Below are 24700 nucleotides of genomic sequence, written 5' to 3'. Positions count from 1 at the left end.
AGCTTGAGTATAAGCCAGGGACAACTACTACAAACTTATTAACTATTTCTAATACACAAATAGCCTCAACACACAATATAGATCATTTTTTAATTGATAATAATTAAACAGTGGACATACACAAATTAAAATGTATTTATAATAATTGAATTATTTTTAATTCAGAATACTTAGTTTCACTTGGTTAGCTATATCATTGTTCTTGAACCTTTTTATCGTGGTATACCTTTTACAATTTTTCAAGAACTTTGTATAGGCCTACCTTACAAATACCAATGTTTATTTAAGGCTCGAATAAACAATAAATTTTGAGCACATATTGTACTGCAATATCATGATGCAATCTAATAGGCTAGGGACCGCAAGTTTTAAATTTGATTGACAACCTTAGCGTCAACAGGAATAATGTTCAACGTAAATCGAACGAAGTGCATGGCAGCCGAAATCACCAACCCAGACATGTGACCGCATTATCTATATAATTCATGATGTAACAATGTGCTCATGTCAGTTCTTTGCGTAAATAACATTTTATATTTCATGTACGCTGCGTTTGCATTGTTGTCTCCGCTTCAATATTTATAATTTATTATATTAGAGTTTAGAATCCCTAACTTAGACTGTACACCCTTCGTACACAAAATTTCCTGCTTAATGGCGTAGCAAAGAACTTTCAAAATTTCCTGCTTAATGGCGTAGCAAAGAACTTTCAAAATTTCCTGCTTAATGGCGTAGCAAAGAACTTTCAAAATTTCCTGCTTAATGGCGTAGCAAAGAACTTTCAAAATTTCCTGCTTAATGGCGTAGCAAAGAACTTTCAAAATTTCCTGCTTAATGGCGTAGCAAAGAACTTTCAAAATTTCCTGCTTAATGGCGTAGCAAAGAACTTTCAAAATTTCCTGCTTAATGGCGTAGCAAAGAACTTTCAAAATTTCTAACTACAGAGTTATACCTGTAGCTAGTGTGCGGGAGCTGGAAGATGTGAGCTTTGAAGAGTTAGCGTCTAGAAAGGGTTTCAAGCTATAAGAAATTGCAATGTATGGTACAGAAGAATAATTTTTTTTACATTTTAAAAGGCGGGGCCACCCTCCTTGGAAACGCCGCTAATCCTGTTAGTCACAGATTGTACAGAAGCACAATAAGCTATTCATAATTATCCCTGAAATTTAATACAAAATCTGTGAATGATGAACAAATAACTAGTTAACTATTCCCATATAAACTGGTGACCCAACAAAAAAGCATGGTTTTTCATATTATCAAGCTACATTATCAGGTTTCCTCTCTCCAAAAGAAAATAAAATTCATTTCCTCGTCCTAACCAACTCCTTACTACATAAAAAATATTTTCAAAATATTAGAAAAACATTGGTTCTAATTAAGCAATGCTAATCAGCATAATCTTCTTATCTATTTCCTGATTAAAGTTTTTAATCCATAGATTACCAACATCATAGATAGGATTATGACGTCTTATGCCTGAAAAATTATACAGGAGAAAAGATACTTGATCAGAGTGCTTTCAAAAAAATGAAATATCCATTCCAAACACACTCTAAAATATTTATCATAGTCTCAGCTCGGAAGTCAGACCTCCGATTTAAATCCAAATATAAAACTAGTAATACCAGCCAAAGGCGTAGCGAGGCCCAGAAATTTCCAAAGAAAATTTCGGGTCAATGTGGCTTTAGACCGAAACAGCTAGGGCCTGAAAAACGTTTCAAGCTACAAAAATTGGTATGTATGAAGCTTTTCTCACATTTTATGGGGTGGGGCTCCCTCACTATACTATCACTATGGCTCTATCACTGATACCAGCATTACCATATTATTCTAAGAGATTCAAGAGTCTTGCTGCATATTAAAGCAAATATATTCCTTTGTGTACAGAGTAAGATAAGTTCGCATAAAATAATTAGGAATAGCATAATCTCTTTCCACGAAATAGCAAATATATTCACTAAGTTATACTTGCTAAGTTATATCTTGTTTTGTCTGAAGAAGTTAAACTATGATCTAATGCAGTGGTCGGAACCACCGGGCCGCGGCCCATCGCCGGTCCGCGGATAGGTTACTACCGGTCCGCAGAAAGGTGACATAAAAAACGTACAATGCAATAGCATTGTTATCTTTATGCGAGGTCGGGTTTTCAAAATTGACTACTAAAACTATAAAAGCGAAATATCTAAGTAGGGTGAACGTAATAAAAACATGTTACGTGAATAGTATCACCTTTGTTTTTGAATGTATTATCAAACAAAATTGTCTAATTCATATAATTAATTAGATTAGTTAGTTTGTATAAAGGTGGTCCGCCAAAATTTTGGTCAGGCTCTACCGGTCCGTCACTGAAAAAAGGTTGCAGACCACTGATCTAATGAAAGCTAACAAATGTACTTGCTATTTTGGAAAGAGATTGTTTTTCCTAATTAAAACAATCTCATTCAAACATGCTTGTGGCAACTGACTTATATCTCTTTAAAGTAGGAAGTATATATGAAGAAAGGACATGCAATTCAGTCTAGCCCGCCTGATGCTGCCACAACCAAACCAAAACCAAATTTTGATGTTTTAGCTAAAAAAAAAAAGCTCCAGGAATTTGTTGAGATTACGATTAAATTTAGTTTTAGCACGAGGCTCATTGTTTTTTCACATTTGCTTTTGTAACACTGTAAATACTGTTCATAAAATGTAACTTTTTACGCCAAACTTACAGGGCCCTTACAACTTACAGGTGGGCAAAATTAATGGCCCGTCGTTACCTTGCCCACCACTAATCTAGGGTATTATACCCTTCACACAGTATAGTCATCTTTATTCTTGTTACAGTATCCTTGCTAAAAAGATACACCAGCGCAAACGCATGAAGAAGAATAAGTAGTTGGTTGGTTCCACAGAAACCTGATTTATACCACAATATCAGGACAAACAGTTCACACACAGATAAATCTCTGGACCGTGAAACAACTAAAAATAGAAATGCAAAGATATCAAAGTGTGACCTAAATTCATCCCGATTGACTGAAATTTGATAGATGTGAGAATAAGGGCTGATATACCTACAGGGAATTGTCAGTTAGAATATAAAATCAAACAAAGATGAATAAAAGAACTTAACAGAATTTCATCATAAACATAAAATGGTGCTCCAGAAGTGTGTGTACCAATATTGAGGTGACTAATTTTTTTTCGTCAACTTTACATCAAGTTGTATAAAGAGACTGAAACCCATGGGCAGGAGGTATATTCACTTGGCTAACAGACAGTCCTAGAACTCGTAACAGAACTAAAATAAGAAAAATTGGAATAAAATTACGACCTAAGCCCTTTTTTATATAAAATTGTTTTCTAGATTTCATGACTAGCAATTCATGTGCATGTTAGGCATAATAATATATCATAGCATGCATAACGCCGCCATGTTGTAAAAGTGTACCATGATGATATTCATGCAATGACACATAGTGAAAACAAGCAAAATCTGTGCTTTGTGTTATTTTACAATATTACGGAATTCAGTCACACCTGAACGAATAAATTAAGCTATTCAACAGTCGTGCTTCTACAGTCAATTAAAACAGTCATGCCTCAGTTGTTATATTCCGTCCTACGGCAAATCTCAATCTCGTTTTATGTTATTTTACGGAATTAATACAGTCACTAATGAATTCGTAATATTCCGTAATTCATATAGCTGAGATTAACTTGCCTAATGTTATTTTATATCATAACAGAATTGAAACTGTCACACATAAATGGTTAATATTCTCCAATTCGTACAGCAAGTCTCAATCAAGTTTTTTTTGTTGTTTTATACGATTGCGGAATTAAAACAGTCAATCTTGTGTTGTCAATATTCCGTAAATTGTACAGCATGTCTCCTACTTTTTTTACCGAATAAATCCCAAATGGGAATTCATTGATATTTTTAAATTACCAGATTGGATATTGATTAAAAACCAGTATAAGACTTTCAAATGTTAATTTTAATTGATTTATGTTATATTCGAATATTACAGAATTGAACTGGTCATGCACGGTTGGTTAATAATCTGTAATTGGTGCTTTGTGTTATTTGATAATATTGCGGAATCGAAACAGTCATGAGTAGATGGTTAATATTCTGTAATTCGTAGAGAGATTAGTTCATATTATTTTTGCAGTATATTATAAAACCAAATAAAAAAAATCTCACAAAACATTATATGAATTTACCAAATTTTAGACAATTTTTATCTTGGTATTTCTCACAAAATATATACTTGAATTGGACATAACTTACCATAAACGAGGTATTGCATAAAATGTAATTGTGTAATGATTAATTAGGCAATTGTCATCAATACAAATTGATTGGTATCATAATTCACTTAATTGATTTTCAATTAGTGTAGTCTATATTCTAATGATTCTATGTTGAATGACTAAAATAAATTACAATTCCAAATAGCGTACCTTCTGAATGGTGGCCCATACTTCACACCCCCTAGCCCGGTCAATTACTTTTCAGTGAGGGTCAGTTACAGATATTTGACTTGGTTTCTGGGTTAAATACTCGGAACTCAATATGGAAAACTATGAATAAAAAACCTTTTATTTTTAAAAGTTAGTCCAACAGCTAGGCTAACGTTCATCGGTATATAATAACAAGAAGCACAATGTAACAATTGGGGTCATTATGACGTTATTTTCAACAAAAATTTATATCCCTAAAAACTATAGTCGTGATTCCAGCAGACACAAGTGGGCCGTAAATTGCCCACCTCTACCCTAGCCCATACCTCACATGATAATTTTCAGTACTCCTGAAGTATGCGCACCAAGATGTCGCACAACCCGAACCCTAACCTGGTACACAACCTGAGTTCAGTTTGTGCGCCATCTTGGTGCGCATACTTCAGGAAGTTCTAATTTTTATTTATATATATGGCATTTCGTGTACAAATTCACCAAAACTGGTTCTGAAAACCCCAAAACAATGCTGGAAGCGGTTACTGTTTTATCAAAAATTCAGTGAGTGTAAGAATGGTTATTCTGTTCGAAGGATAGAAACAAAATAGCTTGACAAAGTTAGGTCGCCCATACCATCTCCACTTTCCCCTACCTTCTGAAAAAAGGGTCTCATGTAGTTTCGCACCTAACATACTTCTGGTGGGCGTAGCACAACAAATTTTTCACGTGTCAATCCTAACCCCCACCTGACTACGCCATCCAAAAATTACGTCACAGTGATGTAATAAAGCCCTTCAAACTATACGAACTGTCATCCAAGACGCGCAGGCAAGCACCCGAAATCGAACAGTTATTTCTCTTGTTTTCTCGTCGCTGCGATCCCAATATGAGAGAGATCGATGACATTAATCAGTTTCTCTTAGCCGATGCCGTTTCGGGCGATCGTACGTACATTTGGCAAGCCCTATGACGTGATTGTGATGTCGTAGTGACGTAATATATTGGGTAGTCGATACAAACCAGGATTCCAGTACTTCCAAAGATAGTAAATCCTCACACATTATTAGATATCAAAAGAAGCTTATACAAAGCCTTATTCAAAGCGGAAAAAATGTGAATATGCGTCAAATTAAAAGAGTGACATTTAATTAGCCTTTCCAAATAGATTAGAATAAAAAAAGTAGCATTAGGATCACACAAATAAATACATATTTCTGTATTTTTCCTCACTATAATTGAAATTAGATTTGCCAGTCTAAAAATGCCGTTGTTAAGCTTTGACAGCCAGCACAAATTGCATTTAAAATAATAGGAATCTTGCTGACAGTGCGATGATACATCAGCAATAAATTACATAGAATGACTGATATAAGCTTATATGATTCATTATATAAAGACAAAAAGAGTGACTGGTCAGCAAAGGAATAGTTATAAATAAATAATTGATTATTGGACACTTAGTGGACATAACGATTGTTTTTGGACACCTACCGGTAGTGCAAAACTTAAAAGTCGCTTTTCTCTTTGATTACTGGACCAATTTATTCAAAATTTTCAGTAGTTGAAGATGGAATTTTTTCTAGAAGGCAGTTACTTTTATTTATTTCAAATATTCCTCTTAGCTCTGTGGGATTCGTTTTTTTGTGTGCTATGACATCTCCGAAAAAATGATTAGCTCACAATTACTTTTCATAAACAATCCTAGATCTTATATTACGCCAAATGTCTCAACAGAGTCAAGCGTTAAATTTTACTCGGTTAATGGATAAAGTGTTTTAGCTGAAATTCCCAGCCCTACCTATTAGGTTAGGCCAGGGGTTCCCAAACTTTTCCAGCCTGCGGCACTTTAACAACAAGATTGAAAAGTCACAGCGCACTTATTAATCCCTTACCCGTTAATATTATGCTTTCGGCAGTGAATAAGATTTAAACAAGATTTCGCGGGTCAATTGTAACAAATCTTTATTGTTTTTAGCTTTTAATTTCTGTCAGCACATAAAATTAATATATGCAGAATCATAAAAATGTGAAAAATATTATGTTGTACTATGTATATTGTATTGATATATTGACAGAAAATTCGCATGGCAAAGTTGTGGAAAATCAAATGGGAACTCTAAATATTTCATGTGAAAAATGAAATGATGAAAGTAATACCACTTTAAGAGTTCCTTTAATTTCTTAACTGCTGACAGGTTTTTTCCATTTTTTGCCCCTGTTCAACGGCGGCGCTTATGGCACGAGCCATCGCTGCCACACCCCTAACTATTATATAAGGATTCTTTGAGCCCCTGGGATGCTTCATTGGGGTTTCGCTCCACAAAAACGTTGAAAACTACAACCACAAGACTGACTTTGATTTGAAAGAGATAAAAATTTGGGCAGTATTTTTATATCGTATTATTGTTTGATGTTATTTAAGCACTTACAGCGTGTGCTTGTTCAGACCCGAAAACTTTTCAGTTATTCATAGAACTAAAGAAAAACATGTTGACAAAGATATCAATCGTCAATATTAAAAAACTCTGTGCTTTAATTTTTCATCGTTATTTGCGCCAGCTAAAGAAGTTTAAAAACTCCATAATACACACAAATTAAAAATGAAGAATCCAAGAAAGTCGATTATTTCGTATTTGGGTTATTTTCTATTACAGTACAGCATACAGATCGAGTGACATTATTCTTGTTTCAGAGAAACCCATTTTACTGATGATCAGACACCCATCCTCTGGAAAGCGTCTGGACATTGTTGTCCCTCAATAATGGTAAAAATACAGTAAAATGAAATTGCGCCAAAAGCCTACATGTAAGCGCAATCTGAAAACATCATCGTTGAATTCCTCGAGAAAAAATAATCTACCATGGCATTCGAGAGTTTTGAGCAAAAAGGCCACTTTTGGTAACGTGACGGCCACAATTAATTCAGATTATTATCGAGAAGAGCATGGTGTGATATGACGCATCTTCCATCGTGCCTGACGCCCCTCATTTGTGAAGCACTTGGGGAGTGTTTTTGTATATAAAACCAAGAATATGGAATGGGAATATGGGAAAAGGTCCTGTGATCGATACAAGGGAAATGAATTGTCTTGTGCATACAGCGGGTGATATGAGTCGCGCTTTTCATCCCAACTAAGAAGAACTTTTTGACAATATCACTCATCCTTCTCACCAAAACTTGTAGGGTCACATTTTTGCCAGAACAGCCATAGACTACTTATAACACAATCACCCCTGAAGTGTGCATACCACACCCTTTAAACTTGACCATTCCCCCCTTTTATAGTATGTGGTATCACTCAATGACTCAATGGTATTGTACTTATAGTAATTACTATATTCACATGCAGTGGGTTTCATGTTGTGTTGTGTCTCTATTTATATATATTGTCTTGTTATACAAACTCTTTTGTACAAACAGTTTTGTATACTCCACTCTTACCTCTGTTACCACACCAACCCACCCTCCTTGCACAACTGCCTGTATAAAGCACCATATTATACATATTTGATTTACCTTATTATAATTTATACATATCAAAAGGGGTGTATGCCGCACATTCGTGTTTTAGGCCAGTATGGTCTTGTGCATACATCCAGTCTTCAGTATTGATAATTACTAATTCTTTTATTTTGCTTTTACGAGACGAATAAACATACATACATACAAGTTGCGAGTTATAAAATTAGTCAAATATAACAATACACCATACAATGTCAAAATAAAGGTGACAAGGAAAACTGAGAGAAAACGTCTTTCCTTGACCACAACAAACCACAGTGTCTGAAGTATTTTCAAATAATATCTGTCTTGAAAGAATATAATTTGAAGCAACATTACAAAACCAAACACGAGAAAAGATACAGAAAATACCACAGTAATCAGTAGGCTGATTAGAACAATAAACTCTCATCCTTTAATATAGATAGAGTAAGGAAACTAGTGAATTTTTCAACGCTTCTGGGTTTTCTCCGACTGCGGCCCATGAGACCTAAAGAGATTCTGCGGCCCGCCAAATCCAACATCCACATCTCGCAACCTTTGACTACCCTGACGTAAATCACATCCCACACTGTGCAACTACAGTGCCGAATATCTTTGCGTATGTTGAGCATTTATTATTTGCTCGTTTTTTGGTTGACAAAAAATAAATCTCTATCGAGTCTAGTGAAGTAAATGCCGTAAACTGCTTAAATAACGCTTGACAAAATTGTGATGTGAAATTTTTAAAACGTCGACGTCGAAAAGGTGGACGACTTATCTGTTCTCTCGTGAGTAGAGTTTTCGCGTCCCATGCATTTAACGTATCGTACTGTCAGACTGTATTTGCGCAAGACAGACTTTTATTTTTATAAAAAAAATGAAAATTTGGTTCGTACGGTACTCTTGTATTTTCACATCACATTTTTGTTTGGCATTATTTTAGAACTTACATCATTTATTTTCACACCACATTTGTGTTTAGTGGTATTTAAGCAGTTACCGGTTCGGTGTTTGCATCACGACACTCTCTCTTTCTATCTGTCTGTGGCTAACCTTAACTTTGGTAACTTAACCAAAAGCCAGATATCGGTACGTTACTGACACCACAACACCATATCGGCTAGCCTGCTATAACTTTTCCAATAATAGTAAAATAAAAATTTATCAAGTCCACTTACCCGTAGTCTACTCCCATATGACCGTATGGGTATTTTTAACCGTTTTATGTCGAGGACAACCGACAAGTTAAAACCGAAAGTGAATCTGCAGGACTCCCACTTTCAGCTGATTAAATTTCAATGCCTTGCCAGATTATCCATATTTTATATTAGTCTTCGACTAATATTTGAACATAAATTTGTTATAGTATTATATTTTACTTTTGAAGCAATTGCATGAAGTATATTTTGTATTTAGGTATACCTAACATCTTGAGTGTTCATTCTCATTATCAATTTAATTGCTTTATTACTGCTGTTATTTTTACATCATCTGGCAACATCAAAACAATTCATTGAACCGCCCGGAAGTCTGTGGTTTCGTTAAATAACGAATGTCGTTATAAGTATAATATTCCATTCTGAAAGTGTCTCAAACGCAATCAAAGCGTAGAAATGGGGTAAACATGTTAATTTAAACTAGTTACGTTCTTTTCAGTAATGTGAATCCTCTTTGTTGGATGGTTATATGTGCGACTTGCATGCACGACGAAAATAAATTATCTGAATCCGATCAAACAGAGTTGTAAACTTATCCAACCAAGAATTTTTGGATTGATATTACTATTTTTCTTCGGATATTTATGAAAACTAAGACTTTTCTATGCACACATTATGAATTAGGCAAAAGTGGGAGTACGACTATCACAATTGTATTAGATTGCGATCACATTAGCTAAAATTCTATGAAATATTGAATAAAAGAGGCAGTTTTATGGTCCTCCCGAAGGCGATGGCGCACAACCTGACAATAGTATGTGTACCAGGTTAGAGTTCAGTTTGTGCGCCATCTTGGTGCACATACTTCGGGAACGCCGTTTTTTGCATATTGAGATAGGAACAGAGAGTCACAAAATCAGGAATTTCATGAAAAAGAGAGGAATCACCGTCAGATTGACCCTTCTGGAGCTTTACCAAGAACCTTTTTAAAATTTGTTCAACTTCAGCAAGCATAACGATCCTACTTCAGCTTCGGATAAAATTAAGCATATGACCTCCGAAATCAACACATTGAATTTTTCAATTATATTTCGGCAAATCAAACTCAAAATATATATTCTGCTCAACATCGAAAAAAATTGTAGCCAAGTTAAACCAGAATGTGGAGAAATTCTCACACAAATTTCATTCAAATATTCAGACTATTATAAGAATCTGTGAAAACTAAATTTTCGCGAGAAGTCTCTTGTGTACGACAATATTTGATACAATTTCAGGAGCATGAAATTCCAGCTCTCACTAATTCCAAAATGCTGACTCTGATTTTTAAAAAACAATATGGCACCCACATTTGGAGATGTTTGATGATGATGATGCTGTTTTCTGCTACTTAGTGGAAATTTTTATTCCAATTATTAATGTGAAATTGCCCATTTTTGCAGGATGATTTTTTCTTCTCGTAGTTTTTTCTCCGCATGATAAAGTTGACGGGCCACAGAATTTTTGTTAGGGCAAAAATGGGCCAAGAAAAACAAGAATAAATCCTGAAATTGGTTTATGCCTAAATTTCAAATATTTTTTAATCATTTTTATTACAAAATCTCAATTTTTAATTATTATCTTTTTCCCTATCGAGCCATGCGCTATCTGTTATGCATAGGGCGACACACAATAGACAAAGGCCGGCTCTGTTGCCAACAAAATTTCATTTTGGTCTCAACAAAATAAATTCTCAACAGTGCTTTGAGGAATTAGGTACAATTTTAAGAATTTCAGTGATTTCGTTCAATTCATGAATCATCGTCAACTCTTTACTTTTCGTCTTCTTGTCTTGACTTGCTCCGCTGTTCACTATATTTATGAGTCCGTGGTGGAGTCTCAGATGCACTCGACTGTAACGACGTGCTTGATCGAGCACTACCAGGTCTGTAGATTTCCCGATCTGGTCTCTGATAAAAGAAATGATTGAACTTTGAATAAATAATCACCCTTTACCGTTGACAACTGATTGTGACAAAACAAATCAGTGTTGGGTGAAAGTTTCTAGGCCCGAAATTTGACTTTGCCATTCCGAATGGATTTTGTAATAATATTTCTACCCTTGATTTCTATACCGGAGTGTAGAATATTATCCAAAATAAACTCGATATTCCAGAGTACTGTGTTTGCTTCATGAACCAGAAAACAAGATACATAGTATACACTAGGGGCAGGCCAGAGCGAGATAATAACTGCATGAAAGGTCATGAACTCAGGCATTGAATTAAATCAACATAAAATATGCAATATCACTACAGATTTGACTACACTTATTTTTTAATCAATTTAAAAATGGGGCCGCATTGGGGCTACAGAGAAGTTCTCCTGGGTTTGCGAGCAGGGGTGTTGCCAGTTTGAGGGTCGAATATAAAAGCACCGCTCAGCAACTTCGCGTAGCAAAATTTTAGTAGCTTGAAGCGCTTTTTAGCTCCCAAGAATCTTGAAAAGTCACATTTTTCAGGTCTCCAGTCAGACCCTTCCTTTTGAAAAATCCTGACTACTCCGCTGGACTCCAGTGTAATACATCCTAAAGCTCAGTAAACAACGCCAGAAAAAGTGACTGCTCAAAAAAGTGTAATCCCATAGTATGTGTACCAAGTTAGAGTTAGGGCATAATTTTATTCCAATTTTCCTTATTTTAGTTCCATTGCAAGTTAGCCAATGTCTGTGTTAGCCCATAGGTTTCAGTCCCTTTACACAACTTTAGGTAAAGTAGGCGAACAAAATTAGTTACCTCCATATTGGTACACACACTTCTGGAGCGCTCAAAAAAGAATTTAAGATTAAAGTTAAAATACGTACTTTCGATTTCGTTTTATCTGTCTTTTTATCTTGACTTTCCGTCCATGATTTATTTTTTGAACGAGGGGGAGGGTCATCTTTTTTCTCCCATTTTCTTGGGGGGAATTCCCTTGATGACATCGACCGTCCCCTCCCTCGAGAGCTCATTGGTCTGCTACTACTGTACCCTCCTCCTCGATCATAGCCCCCTCGTGTGTCCTTGTATCGATCGTTGTAAGAATCTCGACTGCGTTCTTTATCCCCGTTTTCTGTTGTCGAATCTTTAGGGGGTTTTGACCCAATGGGTCCACGACGAACTGGGGGCTCAGACTTCTTTGGTTTTGTATCAGACAACCTTGGGGCCACTTTTGCACTTGCTTCAAATTTACCCTGAAAAAAAGAGTCGTTTTTTTCAAATTTTATCTGATACAAAACTGAAGTGCTACTGAAGTATTTGTACCAAGATGGCGCACAACCTGAACATAGTATGTGTACCAAGTTAGGGTTGTTCAGGTTGTGCGTCATCTTGGTACGAATACTTCCGAAGCACCCAAAACTCTACACAAACTAAAACATAGAGCAGCAATTCCCAACTGGGGGCCCATTGCCCACCAAGGGGGCCACAGAGCAGTTGGGGGGGGGGGCACAATGCTAAGCGCAAAACTGATTTCATTTTTCTTTTACAAGAAAACTTCTCGTTTTTCCTAGTTCCATTGCTTGATAAGATTATTTCACATAGTGTTTTCACTTTGTTCGAAAATTATCGGATTTGGAATCTACCAATCAAAATAAGACTGTAAATTAGAGCTAAGATCTGAAGCCTGAAGCCGAAATTGAAGCCTTCGGAAAGGGGCTACAAGCCATTAAAGGTTGGCAAACACTAATATAGAGCGATCTTTTTCAATCAACTTTTTTGTTTATTTATCCTGCAACCCTTTCCACAAAAAAAACATAAAAGAAGATTATTAACATTGAACAGAGGTGAACTAGCGGTTAATAGTAAAATTAAAACATACCATGGAACGAGGGCATAGCAAGGTTGGAAAATTTTAACCAGGAATACTAGGACTGACAAGTGTTATCGTATTTTCTCTCTTATAAGCTGATTTTGATCAATTTTTTAATCCATAAAACACTTTTTATAACACTTTATGTAAAGTTGAAACTTATCAAAGTTGATAAATTTTAACCGAAAATGCTAGCATTCCCAAGTCATTTTTTCAGTCCAATAAGATAATTTTTTTAGCTAATTTTAGACATCGACGCATAACCGAAAAAAAATGAATAAAAAAAAATAGAGAGCGCATTGGTAATAAAAACTATCTCTGCTTAAAATTTGCTTATTAAGCAGGACTGGGAACCGAATAAAAGTCGTAAATCAATGAATGATTGGGCCATCTCATAACTTTCCTCTTCCTGAGATTTATATACAAATTCTATCCTTGTTGGCACAGTAATAAACTTGCTAAGCGCTAGGAATACGCTTACCACCGCACTTTTGATAACCTGTAAAGGTTTGCAGGTTTGACTACTGTGGCAGATAAATATATGTGACAGGATTGCTTGACTCCTCGCAACCGTAGAGTGCTGGCCACATAACCGCTGGCCAGTTAAGGCTTTTCCACCATCAAGTCCACGCATCCAAAACAAATAACTGGCTAATCCCATACCTGGCACTATGGTTAAGCTGTCTTATCGACTTTCCTCTTCCTCAATGCTAAGTTACGGCGTCCTCTAATCATGATAACCACAGACCTAAACTAACAACTGACAACCTGGATAGGTTGGCCATATGATTAAGCCGTCCTATCAACTTTCCTCTTCTCAGATAAATAAGAAAACTAATCCCTCTACTACAGGGTTTCCAAAACTGGGGTCCGCAGGCCTCTGGGGCTACGTGACAACTGCACGGGGGGTCTGCAACGTTATGAAAAGAGTCCAATCGATCTTTAATGATTGAGCCCTTGCATCGTTTTTGTTGAGCGTTGCGGACGAATATACTGTCTGTTGTCTGCTGTCAGAAAAGGCAATTAAAATTTAATTGCATTTTGCAACGACCTACATGTGTGAGGCGACCTTGATGTTGTCATGTTGTAAATGAAACATTATCCTTACTCGTTGGTTTGGCACAGAAACGAATGCAGTAAAAAACGGGGTTCTTAAAAAAAAAGGTTCACAAACAAGGGGTACGTGACCCAAAAAGTTTGGGAAACCCTGTTCTACCAAGCCTACCAATAAAGCCTGAATTTCCTTTTCTTTCTCTTTCCAAACATCTTTTTTACTTTCTTGATTTTGTTTCTCGCTCAACCACTGCTGTTCTAACTCCAGGTGACTAAAAATACCCCCGATAGTCAGACTCTCTCTCGAACATGAACTTTTCTGTTAATATAACAGTAATTAGAGCAGTGGTTTTCAAACGAAGGGGTATTCCCCACGAGGGGGGATGTAGACAAATTTTCAACATGTTTTTTTGCCTTACTATCTGTTATTTGTAGCTTATAGTCAGCGCAAAACTTGACGAAATAGGAAGGGGGGTCCGGTCCTCGACCCCATAACCCCCCCCCCCCCTGAATTTGGATTCCAACATTGAAAAGTTGGAGCTCCCGAAGTATGCGAACCAAGATGGCGGACATCGGAATGTAATATGTGTACTAGGTTAGGGTTAGGCCATAATTTTAGGTATAAATACTACGGGAGGCTCTTGGCTAGTCTTCGAACTGATAATAGGACTAAAATAAGGAAAATTGGAAAAAAATTATCGCCTAACCCTAACCTGTTACGTTCCGATGTCCGCCATCTTGGTTCGCATACTTCGGGAGCACCGAAAAGTTAATAGTTTTTAATTATTGTAACTCTTTACCTATTTGTGGATACCTGCGTAGACTCTTGTTCAAGGAAAAACTTACAAATGCGTCATATTAAAAAATGTTATACAGTAGCAGCAAAATGTACTTTCCGACCTTATTCAGTAATTTGGCGTCTCCTTTTCCTTGTGTTCCTTCTGTTTTCTTTGACTCATCGTCCAATTCATCCTTTTCTTTCTTTCCTTCTGTATCTTTCTTGCTGAAAGACTTTTTCTCGTCCTAGAAATGAAAGGAGGGTAACTAGTGGTCACCCTGTCTGTGACAAAACAAAGAGTCAATGGGTGGGCAAGGTTTTTAGACAAGGGGCCAAAAATTGGGCGTTCCTGAAGTATGTGCACCAAGATGTCGCACAACCTGATAACCCTAACCTGGTACACATACTATGTTCAGATTGTGCGCCATCTTGGTGCGCATACTTCAAGAGGTCCAAAATTATGCCCACCAAGACTGGCCGGCCATTGTAAGTGTGACATAAAAGTCACATTTCATGAACAAAATGGTAAGAATTTGTAAACTATGAACAAAAAAAATGTTAACAGAGCATTATGGGGATGTTAACAAAAGCAGAAATTTATGGCATCAGGCGGGCCAGATTGAATTACCCAATGGGCCAGATTTGGTCGCGTGTCGTAGTCTGCCCATGTCAAAGTTAGAGAGTGCTATTTGTATACAGCGTGACCCAAATCAAGAAATTTGCACTTCATGCTTGCAGCACCCATATCAAGACTGAAGCTAATTCAGGTAGTCGATTTTATGAATTCTATGTCTGAAAACACGTTTCGTGTCGAACAACGTTTACAATGCTACAGGAAATTTTAAATGATTTAAAAAGAGTTTAAGGGAATTCCACTCCGAGAGAATTATACTTTTCGATCAGTCGTCAATCACTATAAAGTCACAACCATCCTGCCTCACTCTGGTTTCAGATTTCAGTAAATAAATAGTTTTTTTCGTCGTTTTTGCAGGCTTTTTAGGCGGTTTTCATGATTTTTACTGAATATATATATATATATATATATATATAAATTTTGTTTTCTATAGGGTATTTTAGGTGCGAAAATAATAAATTGAAATGTATCATCTTTAATTTATGAATTTCTTGAAACAGAAAAATTCATTTAACACTTGAATTTCTGTTTGTGCATGATTGCACCCAAAAGTTTTAGTCTAGTGTTGCACTAAAGTTCAATTTCTCCAGAAACCTCTTTCTTTCTTCTCAATCTTTCACTATCCAGTTTTTTCTTTCTTTCCAAATCCCGTTTTCTTCTTTCATCATCCCTCTTTTTCCTGCGTTCTTGTTCGACTCGACGGCGTTCCTCCCGAATTCTCTGTTCAAGATAGAAAAAATGACCAATCAATACAGAGTGTCCAAAAATTTTTGTCCAATTTCATAGTAATTACAATTAAAAATTTCTTTGGTCTTTGTTTATTAATAGTTCTTATTGTACTTGTAGTTCTTATTTATCATACAAGATAATTTATTTAAACATACAATTGTTATTACTATAAAACCTAGCAATTTTTTTCGGACACCTTGTGGAACGCGTTTTTCAAACTGGGCCCATGGTGTGAGCCAGAGAACGCTGCTCCCATGAGGGGCCATGTCAAATGCCATTACTTGGTAACATTCGCAATAACAACATAGCTGAAATCAGTGTTTCTTAACCCATGGGTCGTGACCCCAAGCCTGACAATCCTCTCTTCGTTTCAAACAAAGAATTCAAAGTTATTCAGTTTATAACTTATCGATCTCGATCGGTAAGTATGTTGATAGGTATTTGTCTGTATGTCTGTGTGTTAGATGAACGCGATATCTCACAAAAGTGAGATTGGATCTGCTGCAGATTTAGCATGTGCATTCATCATAGCTCGGACCAGAAGCCTATTGATTTTGGATGGATTATGTAGTATAATTAGCGAGTTATTAATTAATTAGTGATACAGTGTCACTATGGAGTAAGAGCGCTGTTTTGGGGATCCCCTAACCTTCGATCGATAAGTCTTCGGTTTCCAACCGAATTCTAGTTTCTTAGTAAACATGTTTATTTTGAATTGAAGTGTTGCTCAGTAGTAATTGTGAAATATACAAAACGTAAAAAATTGGCAACATCTATTTGGCCATGCCGTTTAGTATCCGAGCATATCCTTGGGTTGCGAGATTTTTCAAAACCTTTTTCAAAAAATTTGGGGCGCTGGGGAAAAAAGGTTGGGAAACCCCCTACCACTAAAGCAAATTACTCAAAATCTCATTTTAAAATTTAAACCTTTCTCTCCTCTCTCTTTTGTTTTAGAAACGCAGTCAGCGGAGTTTCAACCACTTTATTTTTTTGTTCTTTTTTTTCCAATTCTTCTAAATATTTTTCCAGGTCAATCACTGTTTTCTCTTCTTCTGCTTCAAGAGATTCAAGGAATGCTTTATAGTCTGGATCTAGAAAATGTATATTTATTGTTATTTTCTAGAAGTAAATTTAAGATTTCTATTCTCTTCTTTTGGCTATATGACCAAGCGATTAAATCTGTGATTAATAAACCGCGGCCCGCATGCCAGATACGGCCTGCGTAACGATTTAATATGGCCCGCCGAAATTAAGTGAAATAGTTTGATACTTTGTTACTCATCGATTTTAACCGGTGAGTATGTTGATATTTGTCTGTCTGTTTGTTAGATGCACGCAATATCTCACGAAAGCGAGATTGAATCTGCTCCAGATATTGCCCATGTGCATTCATCATATGTCGTACCAGAAGCCTATTGATTTCGGATGAATTATGTCGTATAATTAGCGAGTTATTATTTAATTAGTGATGGGACACAGGTGTCACTATGGAGTGAGAGTGCTGTTTTGGGGGATCCCCTAACTTTCGATCGATAAGTCTTCGGTCTCTGACCGATATTCTTTCTATTGGTGTTGTAGATACCGACAATAGTTACGTCATTATCACAGTTTAAGCACGTGTATATTCGTGACAATTCAATTATACTCGTATCTCAATTGTATCGTAATTATAATAGCTGTATCGTAATTATACGCACCAGTACCAACATTTTACAGGCGCTTCCCTCTCCCGACCAGCGAATGTCCGTCCACTTTTAATTTTGGCCACCGGCCAATCAACTTTTGGGACCACTGGATTAATAGGTCAGACTAAACTATGTTGGCACCGCAGGCTACCCATTACAAATTCTAACCCCTCATTCAAGGTGTAAAAAATTAGCAAGGAAATGTATACCGTATTTTCCCGGCTATTAAGTCGCTTTTCTAGACCCATTTTTTGGCCTGATTTGGGGGAGGAGCGTCTTATTGGACGCAATGCTTTTTTTATTTCTTCCTGGGGTCGTTTTTTTTCCGCACTAGTCTTCTCAAACATGATTTTTGTAATCTTCATATCTCAGTTTTATATTTACTATTTACATATTTTATAATGTATTCAACACCGCCGAAGTGTCTGCCAATCAAGATTGTTTAATTGACTTTGTACTGCCAGCTGTTATTTGTCTTGATCCTATTAAAAATGTGGCCAGTGCAATGAAGCACTCCCTGTTTATTCCTGATATCAATACTTCAAAAAGAAAACGGCAACCACGAGATAAAGTGATTGATTCATGACTAGTCCTGGGCATTTCAAATCGAATATTCGAATCGAATAGTAAATTATTCGAAACGGTTCAGAGCTAAATTTCGAATCGCCCCCATCTTGTGTTTATCTTTCCGCTAATGGTCGAGGTGAATTCCCCAATTTATTAGGCTTCCCGCTGCTTGTCAGCGGGGAACCTATTGTATTCCTGTGTTTTATTATTATTATTATTATTATTTTTTCAAATTGGTCCTACAAACTTGAAATTCACCTCAAATGTGCAGAAGTTCTCAGCTAGCAATAAAATGCAAATTTTATGCATGACTGACCACGCTTTCACGCTCCAGTGAGCAAAACGCGTCTTCGGTTTTTTTTCACGCGGGAAGCCTGTTAAAGCTGCACGCAGCTCTAGTTTTTCATTGAAGTCGTAGTTTTTCAACGAAATTCTAACTTATGACTATTTTCTGTTGTGAGTTATTTATAAAACGTGTTTGTTATTCTGTGTGAACGCTCAGTTATCTATCTGAGTGATTTATTCTATGTCTTCAGTAATTCATTTGTTGAGAGGACCAATGACTATAATAAAGTCGCTTACAATTATATATTTTCAAGTATTCGAGATTCGATTCGAAAAAATTATCCGATCCGATTCTGAAATCACAAGATATTCGAAAATGCCCAGCCCTATTCATGACCCTTTGTTTTGCCGATTCAGAGAAAACGACTTATGGCCTAACCCTAACCTGGTACACATACTACGGGAGTACCGTCGTGTGCCAGCGTTTACGTATTTTTTTTAATCGAGGTATGTTCTGAGTATAAAAACATAAAAGTCCACCTTCGTCTATTGTGCCACACTTTGCGTCTTCTCTCTTCTTAACTTTTCTTGGATTTTTCTGAAATGGAGCGTATTCCAACACACAGGGTTGAGAATTTCCTGAAAGATAAAATTTTTACATTGCTGGGCTTCGAGAAGGCGTTGTTATAGTAACAATAAACAAGATATGGGCTACCACTGGAGTGCGCCTGAAGTATGCGTACCAAGATGACGAAAACAGGAACGTAGTATGTGTACCAGGTTAGGCCATAACTTAATCCAATTTTCCTTATCTTAGTTATATTAGGAGTTCGGGGACTAGCCAAGGTACTCTCGTAGTATTTGTACCTGAAATTATGGCCTAACCCTAACCTGGTACACATAATGCGTTCGATGTCCACCATCTTCAGATCGTAGGTATACTTTGGCAAACTCTATGACATGATTGTGCCGTCGTGGTGACGTAATTTTTGAATGGTGTAGTCAGGTGAGGGTTAAAATTGAAATATGATAAAAACGTTATGCTACTTGAAGTACAGAACTACAAGAGACCCAACGTTTGTTTAATGCGAACACTGAAAAGTCAAGAGCAATATGTGAATACCTTTTGAATCAGTGAATTCAAAGCCGTCCACTTTGTCTCTGAATGTCATGATATCATCAGCAGAAGTAAAATTAATGTACGCTCTGCAGAAATGATCAGGGGCCAATCTAAAGAGAAACAGTCGTACGCTTAAACAAGTTTGAGTTGATAGGAATTACATATTTATCCCGTGAGAGAGGAAGAAACCCGGTAAGATGACGTAACCATATAGCGAACCACGGCCTCTCTCCGTTTACCATTCCAAGTCGGGTATGGGATTAGTTGGTTATTTTGTTTTTCGGAAGCATGGACTTGGTGGTGGAGGAAGCCGTAACCGACCAGCGGTTACGTGAACCACCCAACGACGGCGAGGAGTTCAGCAATCCTCTCGCACATGACCATCCCCACATGGGATTCAAACCTACAAACCCATGTTGAGTAATCCGTGATGCGGTTGCGAGCGTATTCCTAACGCTTAGCACGATAACCCACACCGCCGCGATGTATCAACCATTAACTAGCAGCTAGCAGGTTATGGATCTTGGTACAAAAAATACTGACTAACTCACGTTTTATCTCCAGAGACATATCGGAAATAATCATGAGGTGGGAGTGGAGAAATTATTTCAAGTAATTCATCCTTTGTCAGAGCCGGTGGCAATCTCCTAATGATTAGCTGTAACATAGATAAAATGATTTTTTTAAAAATTGAAAAGTACAGAGAGAGAGATTCATTTTTTCGTCTACTGAAATAAAATAACAGTCACCGTAATAATAAAAATAACAATAAGTAATGAATTAGTTTGGTATAGACAGGAGGCAGTGATACGACCATACGGTCATCAAAGTCAACTCCCCCCCTTTCAAGCTATTATGTTTAAGATTCACAATTTCAGATGACTAAATATTACAGTATTAGGGTAGGGTATTCTATAATTTAAAATTAAATTCACAAAATGGAAAATAAAATTAGGGATAAATTCCAATGCATAAGGCAACTAACTACACATGACAGATATTAAGGAAAATTCCAAATAAGGTTTGAGACATATGATTTTCAATTACTAATTGTGCAATATCACCTGTGACAATGAAAATAAATGGGAAATATGTTTCACTTTGTTTGTTGTTGTTTAATTTCTGGTCAATTGGGTGAATTTTCCCACATTTTTCATTCGTTCTTGATTATCATATAAGTATAAGTTTATTTTGACTCCATAATCAGCATAAAAGACGATAAGGTAATTGATAAAGTAAACAAAATGAATAAAACTGATTATAGAATTGGGAAAGCAAACAAAACCTCTAGTAAGGTTTGAAACGTATAAATTTTAGACGAAAAGGTATTGATGAAGGAAGTGGTACGTGTTCGCTCACCCAAAGGTAATAAATCTAATTTAAGCACGGACGCACACACACAGACAATCACCGAGATATGGTAAGATCAGAAGAGAAAAAAGCGAGTATATTAATTTGTTTTGCCCTGCATTGCTAAAGAAAATCGGTATAAACTTATTTATACTACAGTATGCAGGTCTAGTGAAGTACACACTAAGTAACTGTTTAAATAACACCTAACAGCACGTGTTTAGTTCAAATCAAACATACTCAACTTTTAACTAAGCATGCTGTCACTCTTATTTGAAAAAATGAAAATTTAGGTTGTCCTTTCACATCCAATTTTGGTTTTGCGTTAGTTAAGCACAGGGATGTCCAAAACGAATCGAATATTCGAAAACATTCGAATATCAAAGTATTCGAATACATTTTTGGCTGATTTTCGAATAGTAGCCACTCTTCGCCGTCAGCGAGGTGTTTCACTTCTAAGTGAAATCTTCGAACAATTTTTAGCATAACGTATTGCTGTATTGTAATCATGATGAAATAGAATCGGCACTTTAATTGTTTGTGATATTCTGTGCGAGCGTGCGCCTCATACTGTTGCACGATTGGCATTGTCACTCTTAACCGGCAAGGCTTCTAATTTATACATTGATTTCTTTCACGTCAAAAAATTTAAAATTATTTAAAGTCACAATTGTTACAACTCCCAATAAATTGGTCGGAATTATTAGGAAATATAGTTTATTCATTTTTTTCGCTTTTTGGCAACCGATTTTGATAATGATAGTAAGAAGTATCGACTGTTTACTAGGATCATTTTCTGTTGCGCAAAGTATTTAGATACCAGCAATTAAAATGCCTTGCCATTTTAATTTAATTCTGTTTAACATAATCCGTGATGTGTCAACTTACGAAAAAATAGAAGCATTACTATCGAATATATATTAAAATATCACAGTAATCTGTGGACATAAAATGTGTGGAAAACTACCCATTATAATTAATTCTTGATTCGAAGTTTTGTACTTACTGAAATTTGAAAAGCAATACTATTCTAAAATATCAGGCAATCTGCGGACATAAAATGTCTGGTAAATAGGAAGGTTGTAGATAACAGTTATTCCATTTTTATTGTTTGCAATTGATTCATGCCCTAAAATATGCTATTTAGTTGAATTTATATTTGAATGTATTCGAAATTTCATATTCGAAAATAATAATTTCGAATGTATTCGAAATAGTGAAATATTCGGTATTGGCCATCCCTGTTAAGCATTTAAATCATTCATTTTCACACCATATTTGTGTTTGGAGCTAGCCTATTTACAAATTTAAGAAGTTATCATACGGCTTTTACCGTACTTCACGAGACCCAGTACGCTAAGATTACAAAATTTGCCGTCACCTTAGTGGGAATTACATTTTTCTCTCGTTTCTTGGACACCTTCTTGTCGTCGGCTTTAGTTTCTCCTTGAGATACATCTTTAGCCATATTGTCTTTCACAAGCTTCGCACTGAAAGTCACATTTTCAGCAAACAGTAACAGGAAGAAAGCTCGTTCTGTCCAGCGAAAATTAATTTAGAATTTTTTTTGCAGGATTTGCAACACTGTAGCGCCAGTATGAGCACAGAACTTGTAACTTTGAAACTCCGCTAGGTGTACTCGCAATCCAGGATGTTGTTTGCATATGAGTGTTACCAGATTTGTTAAAGCTCTTTCATATACTATCGTTAATCTTTGGTAAATCATATTTGTATTTATGAAAACCTCAAAAAAATCAAACAATAAATAACTCACTTGTATAAAAATATAGCTTAATTATTTTTTATGAATTATAACATTTATATAACATAGTTATAATACAAATTCGGCAAATTCACAAGTTTTATTCTAGCTATTGGGAAGTTGCAGATGTCAAACAGACCCAATGATATTTTACGATTGTCCCATCCATTCCGGCTAAAGATACGGTATTGCTTACGGTAATATCCTTATGTTTCTGTTTCATTTTGGTTACTTTGCCCAAATTGTAAATAAAAAACGATCCAAATGGTATAAAAACAGCTATTTTGATGAAATATCTGGCAACTGCTTCTGACATCCTATTGTTAGGAATTTTTCGTTGGAACACGTAACGTTATCGCCTTGTTACTTTTAGTGACTGCTATTACATTACCGTACTTTATTTTGAGATAGGATTTCGCACGGTATTCGTTTCAAAGGCAGGTTTTCCGAATGTACCGGAAACGTTATATTTATTACACATGTATTAAAAGTGGTTTTTGATTGAATAATTTAATAGGCCGCCTAAGCCAGTACCGTACCAATACTTAAGCCTGTAAGCTGAAGTACCAAATGTTATTGCGTGTCACATGATTAATGTGTTGGCTATTAAATTAATTTGCAATTTAGTTTAGTGAATCACAGTCTAGTGAGCGGGCCTGATGGAGATCTGGTATGTTTTTCTCTTATACTCTGTCTGTTATTTGATTTTAGATGAGATGAGTAATTTATTTTTGAACTCTGCATTTAATAATGGCAATATTCTAGACAAACGCACAAAATAAAAATTTAGGAAGGATGTTTCAAACAAATTCCAGAACATCGCGCAAAAATAGAGTCTAGGTAATCGGCGTATTGTTTCAATAATCACAGAATCACCCAAATAAATTTTTGCATATGTCATTCTTAACCCCCACCTGACTCTGTCATTCGAATATTATGTATTTGACAAGCTCGATGATGTGATTGTGAAGTCGTACTGAAATAATTTTTGGATAACGTAGTCTGGTTAGCGTTAGGAAAACAAGAAGTAGCCTACTTGTGGGGTTCTATTTCGCGAGACCCCAAAAATAGGATGTAAAATGAACGCAGTGACTGTTTAAATAATACCAAACAAAAATATGATGCTGTGATGTAGAATTTTTGTGTTTTTTTAAAAAATTCTGTCTGGCGGGAATAAATATCCCATCACCTATTTTTTTGGCGTTATTCAGACATTGTTTTACCTTACCTTACATTGTTTTACTTCCCTTTACCCAAAATATGTACTACATAGTCAATGTCTTTTTGTGGCATAAAATAAAAGTGATTACCACATATATATCCTCGCATATAAGCCAAGTTTGAAACTACAAAAAACAGTTGCCAAACTAAGGAGTCGGCTCATAATGCATAATTCTACTGCTGGGGCCACAGCTCATCTAATTCGGCCACGTGGGCCATGGCCCATCAAGCTATGGGCTGCGGCCCCATCAGGGAAAATCCAATCATCTTACCAAAATTTTCTATTTTTACAAAGTTGTCAATATTCGAACCAAAAAAAATATACTCCTGTAGTATGTGTACCAGGTTAGGGTTAGGACAAAATTTTGTTCAGATTTTTTATAGTTCTATTATGAGTTCGGGGACTGTCTGTGTTAGCCATGTGAATAGTCCCTTTACACAACTTGATGGGCCGCGGCCCATAGCCTGATGGGCTAGGCTCACTTCGATGGGTCGTGGCCCCGGCCCATGGGCTGTAGAGGAGTCACCACTTCCACTCTAGTTCTGATTGCGTTGGCCTAAAATTTGGCCTATACGTATGGCTTTTACATGCATAA

At 36.2% G+C, this 24700-nt stretch overlaps 1 protein-coding gene across 2 annotated transcripts; it reads right to left on the bottom strand.

Moving 5' to 3' along the window:
* Nucleotides 1-10160: 10160 nt before the first annotated feature.
* On the bottom strand, nucleotides 10161-22720 carry LOC120344935 (uncharacterized). Of its 2 annotated transcripts, XM_039414275.2 has the most exons (10): nucleotides 22503-22720; nucleotides 20323-20429; nucleotides 19775-19881; nucleotides 19192-19290; nucleotides 17042-17205; nucleotides 15980-16105; nucleotides 14874-14996; nucleotides 14146-14292; nucleotides 11935-12303; nucleotides 10161-11042 (listed from the first exon to the last, which is right to left on the bottom strand). In XM_039414275.2, the coding sequence occupies exons 1-10, from the start codon at nucleotides 22587-22589 to the stop codon at nucleotides 10905-10907; spliced, it is 1467 nt and encodes a 488-aa protein (XP_039270209.2). In that variant the 5' UTR covers nucleotides 22590-22720; the 3' UTR covers nucleotides 10161-10904. The 2 variants fall into 2 exon arrangements, with proteins under 2 accessions (XP_039270209.2, XP_039270210.2); XM_039414276.2 differs by lacking the exon at nucleotides 14146-14292 and having other exon boundaries at nucleotides 22503-22715.
* Nucleotides 22721-24700: the final 1980 nt, after the last annotated feature.

The sequence above is a fragment of the Styela clava genome, chromosome 5 (assembly GCF_964204865.1).
Source record: "Styela clava chromosome 5, kaStyClav1.hap1.2, whole genome shotgun sequence".
NCBI classification, from domain to species: domain Eukaryota; kingdom Metazoa; phylum Chordata; class Ascidiacea; order Stolidobranchia; family Styelidae; genus Styela; species Styela clava.
Note: the sequence above shows the minus strand (reverse complement) of the source record. Positions and strands in the feature narration are given on the sequence as shown.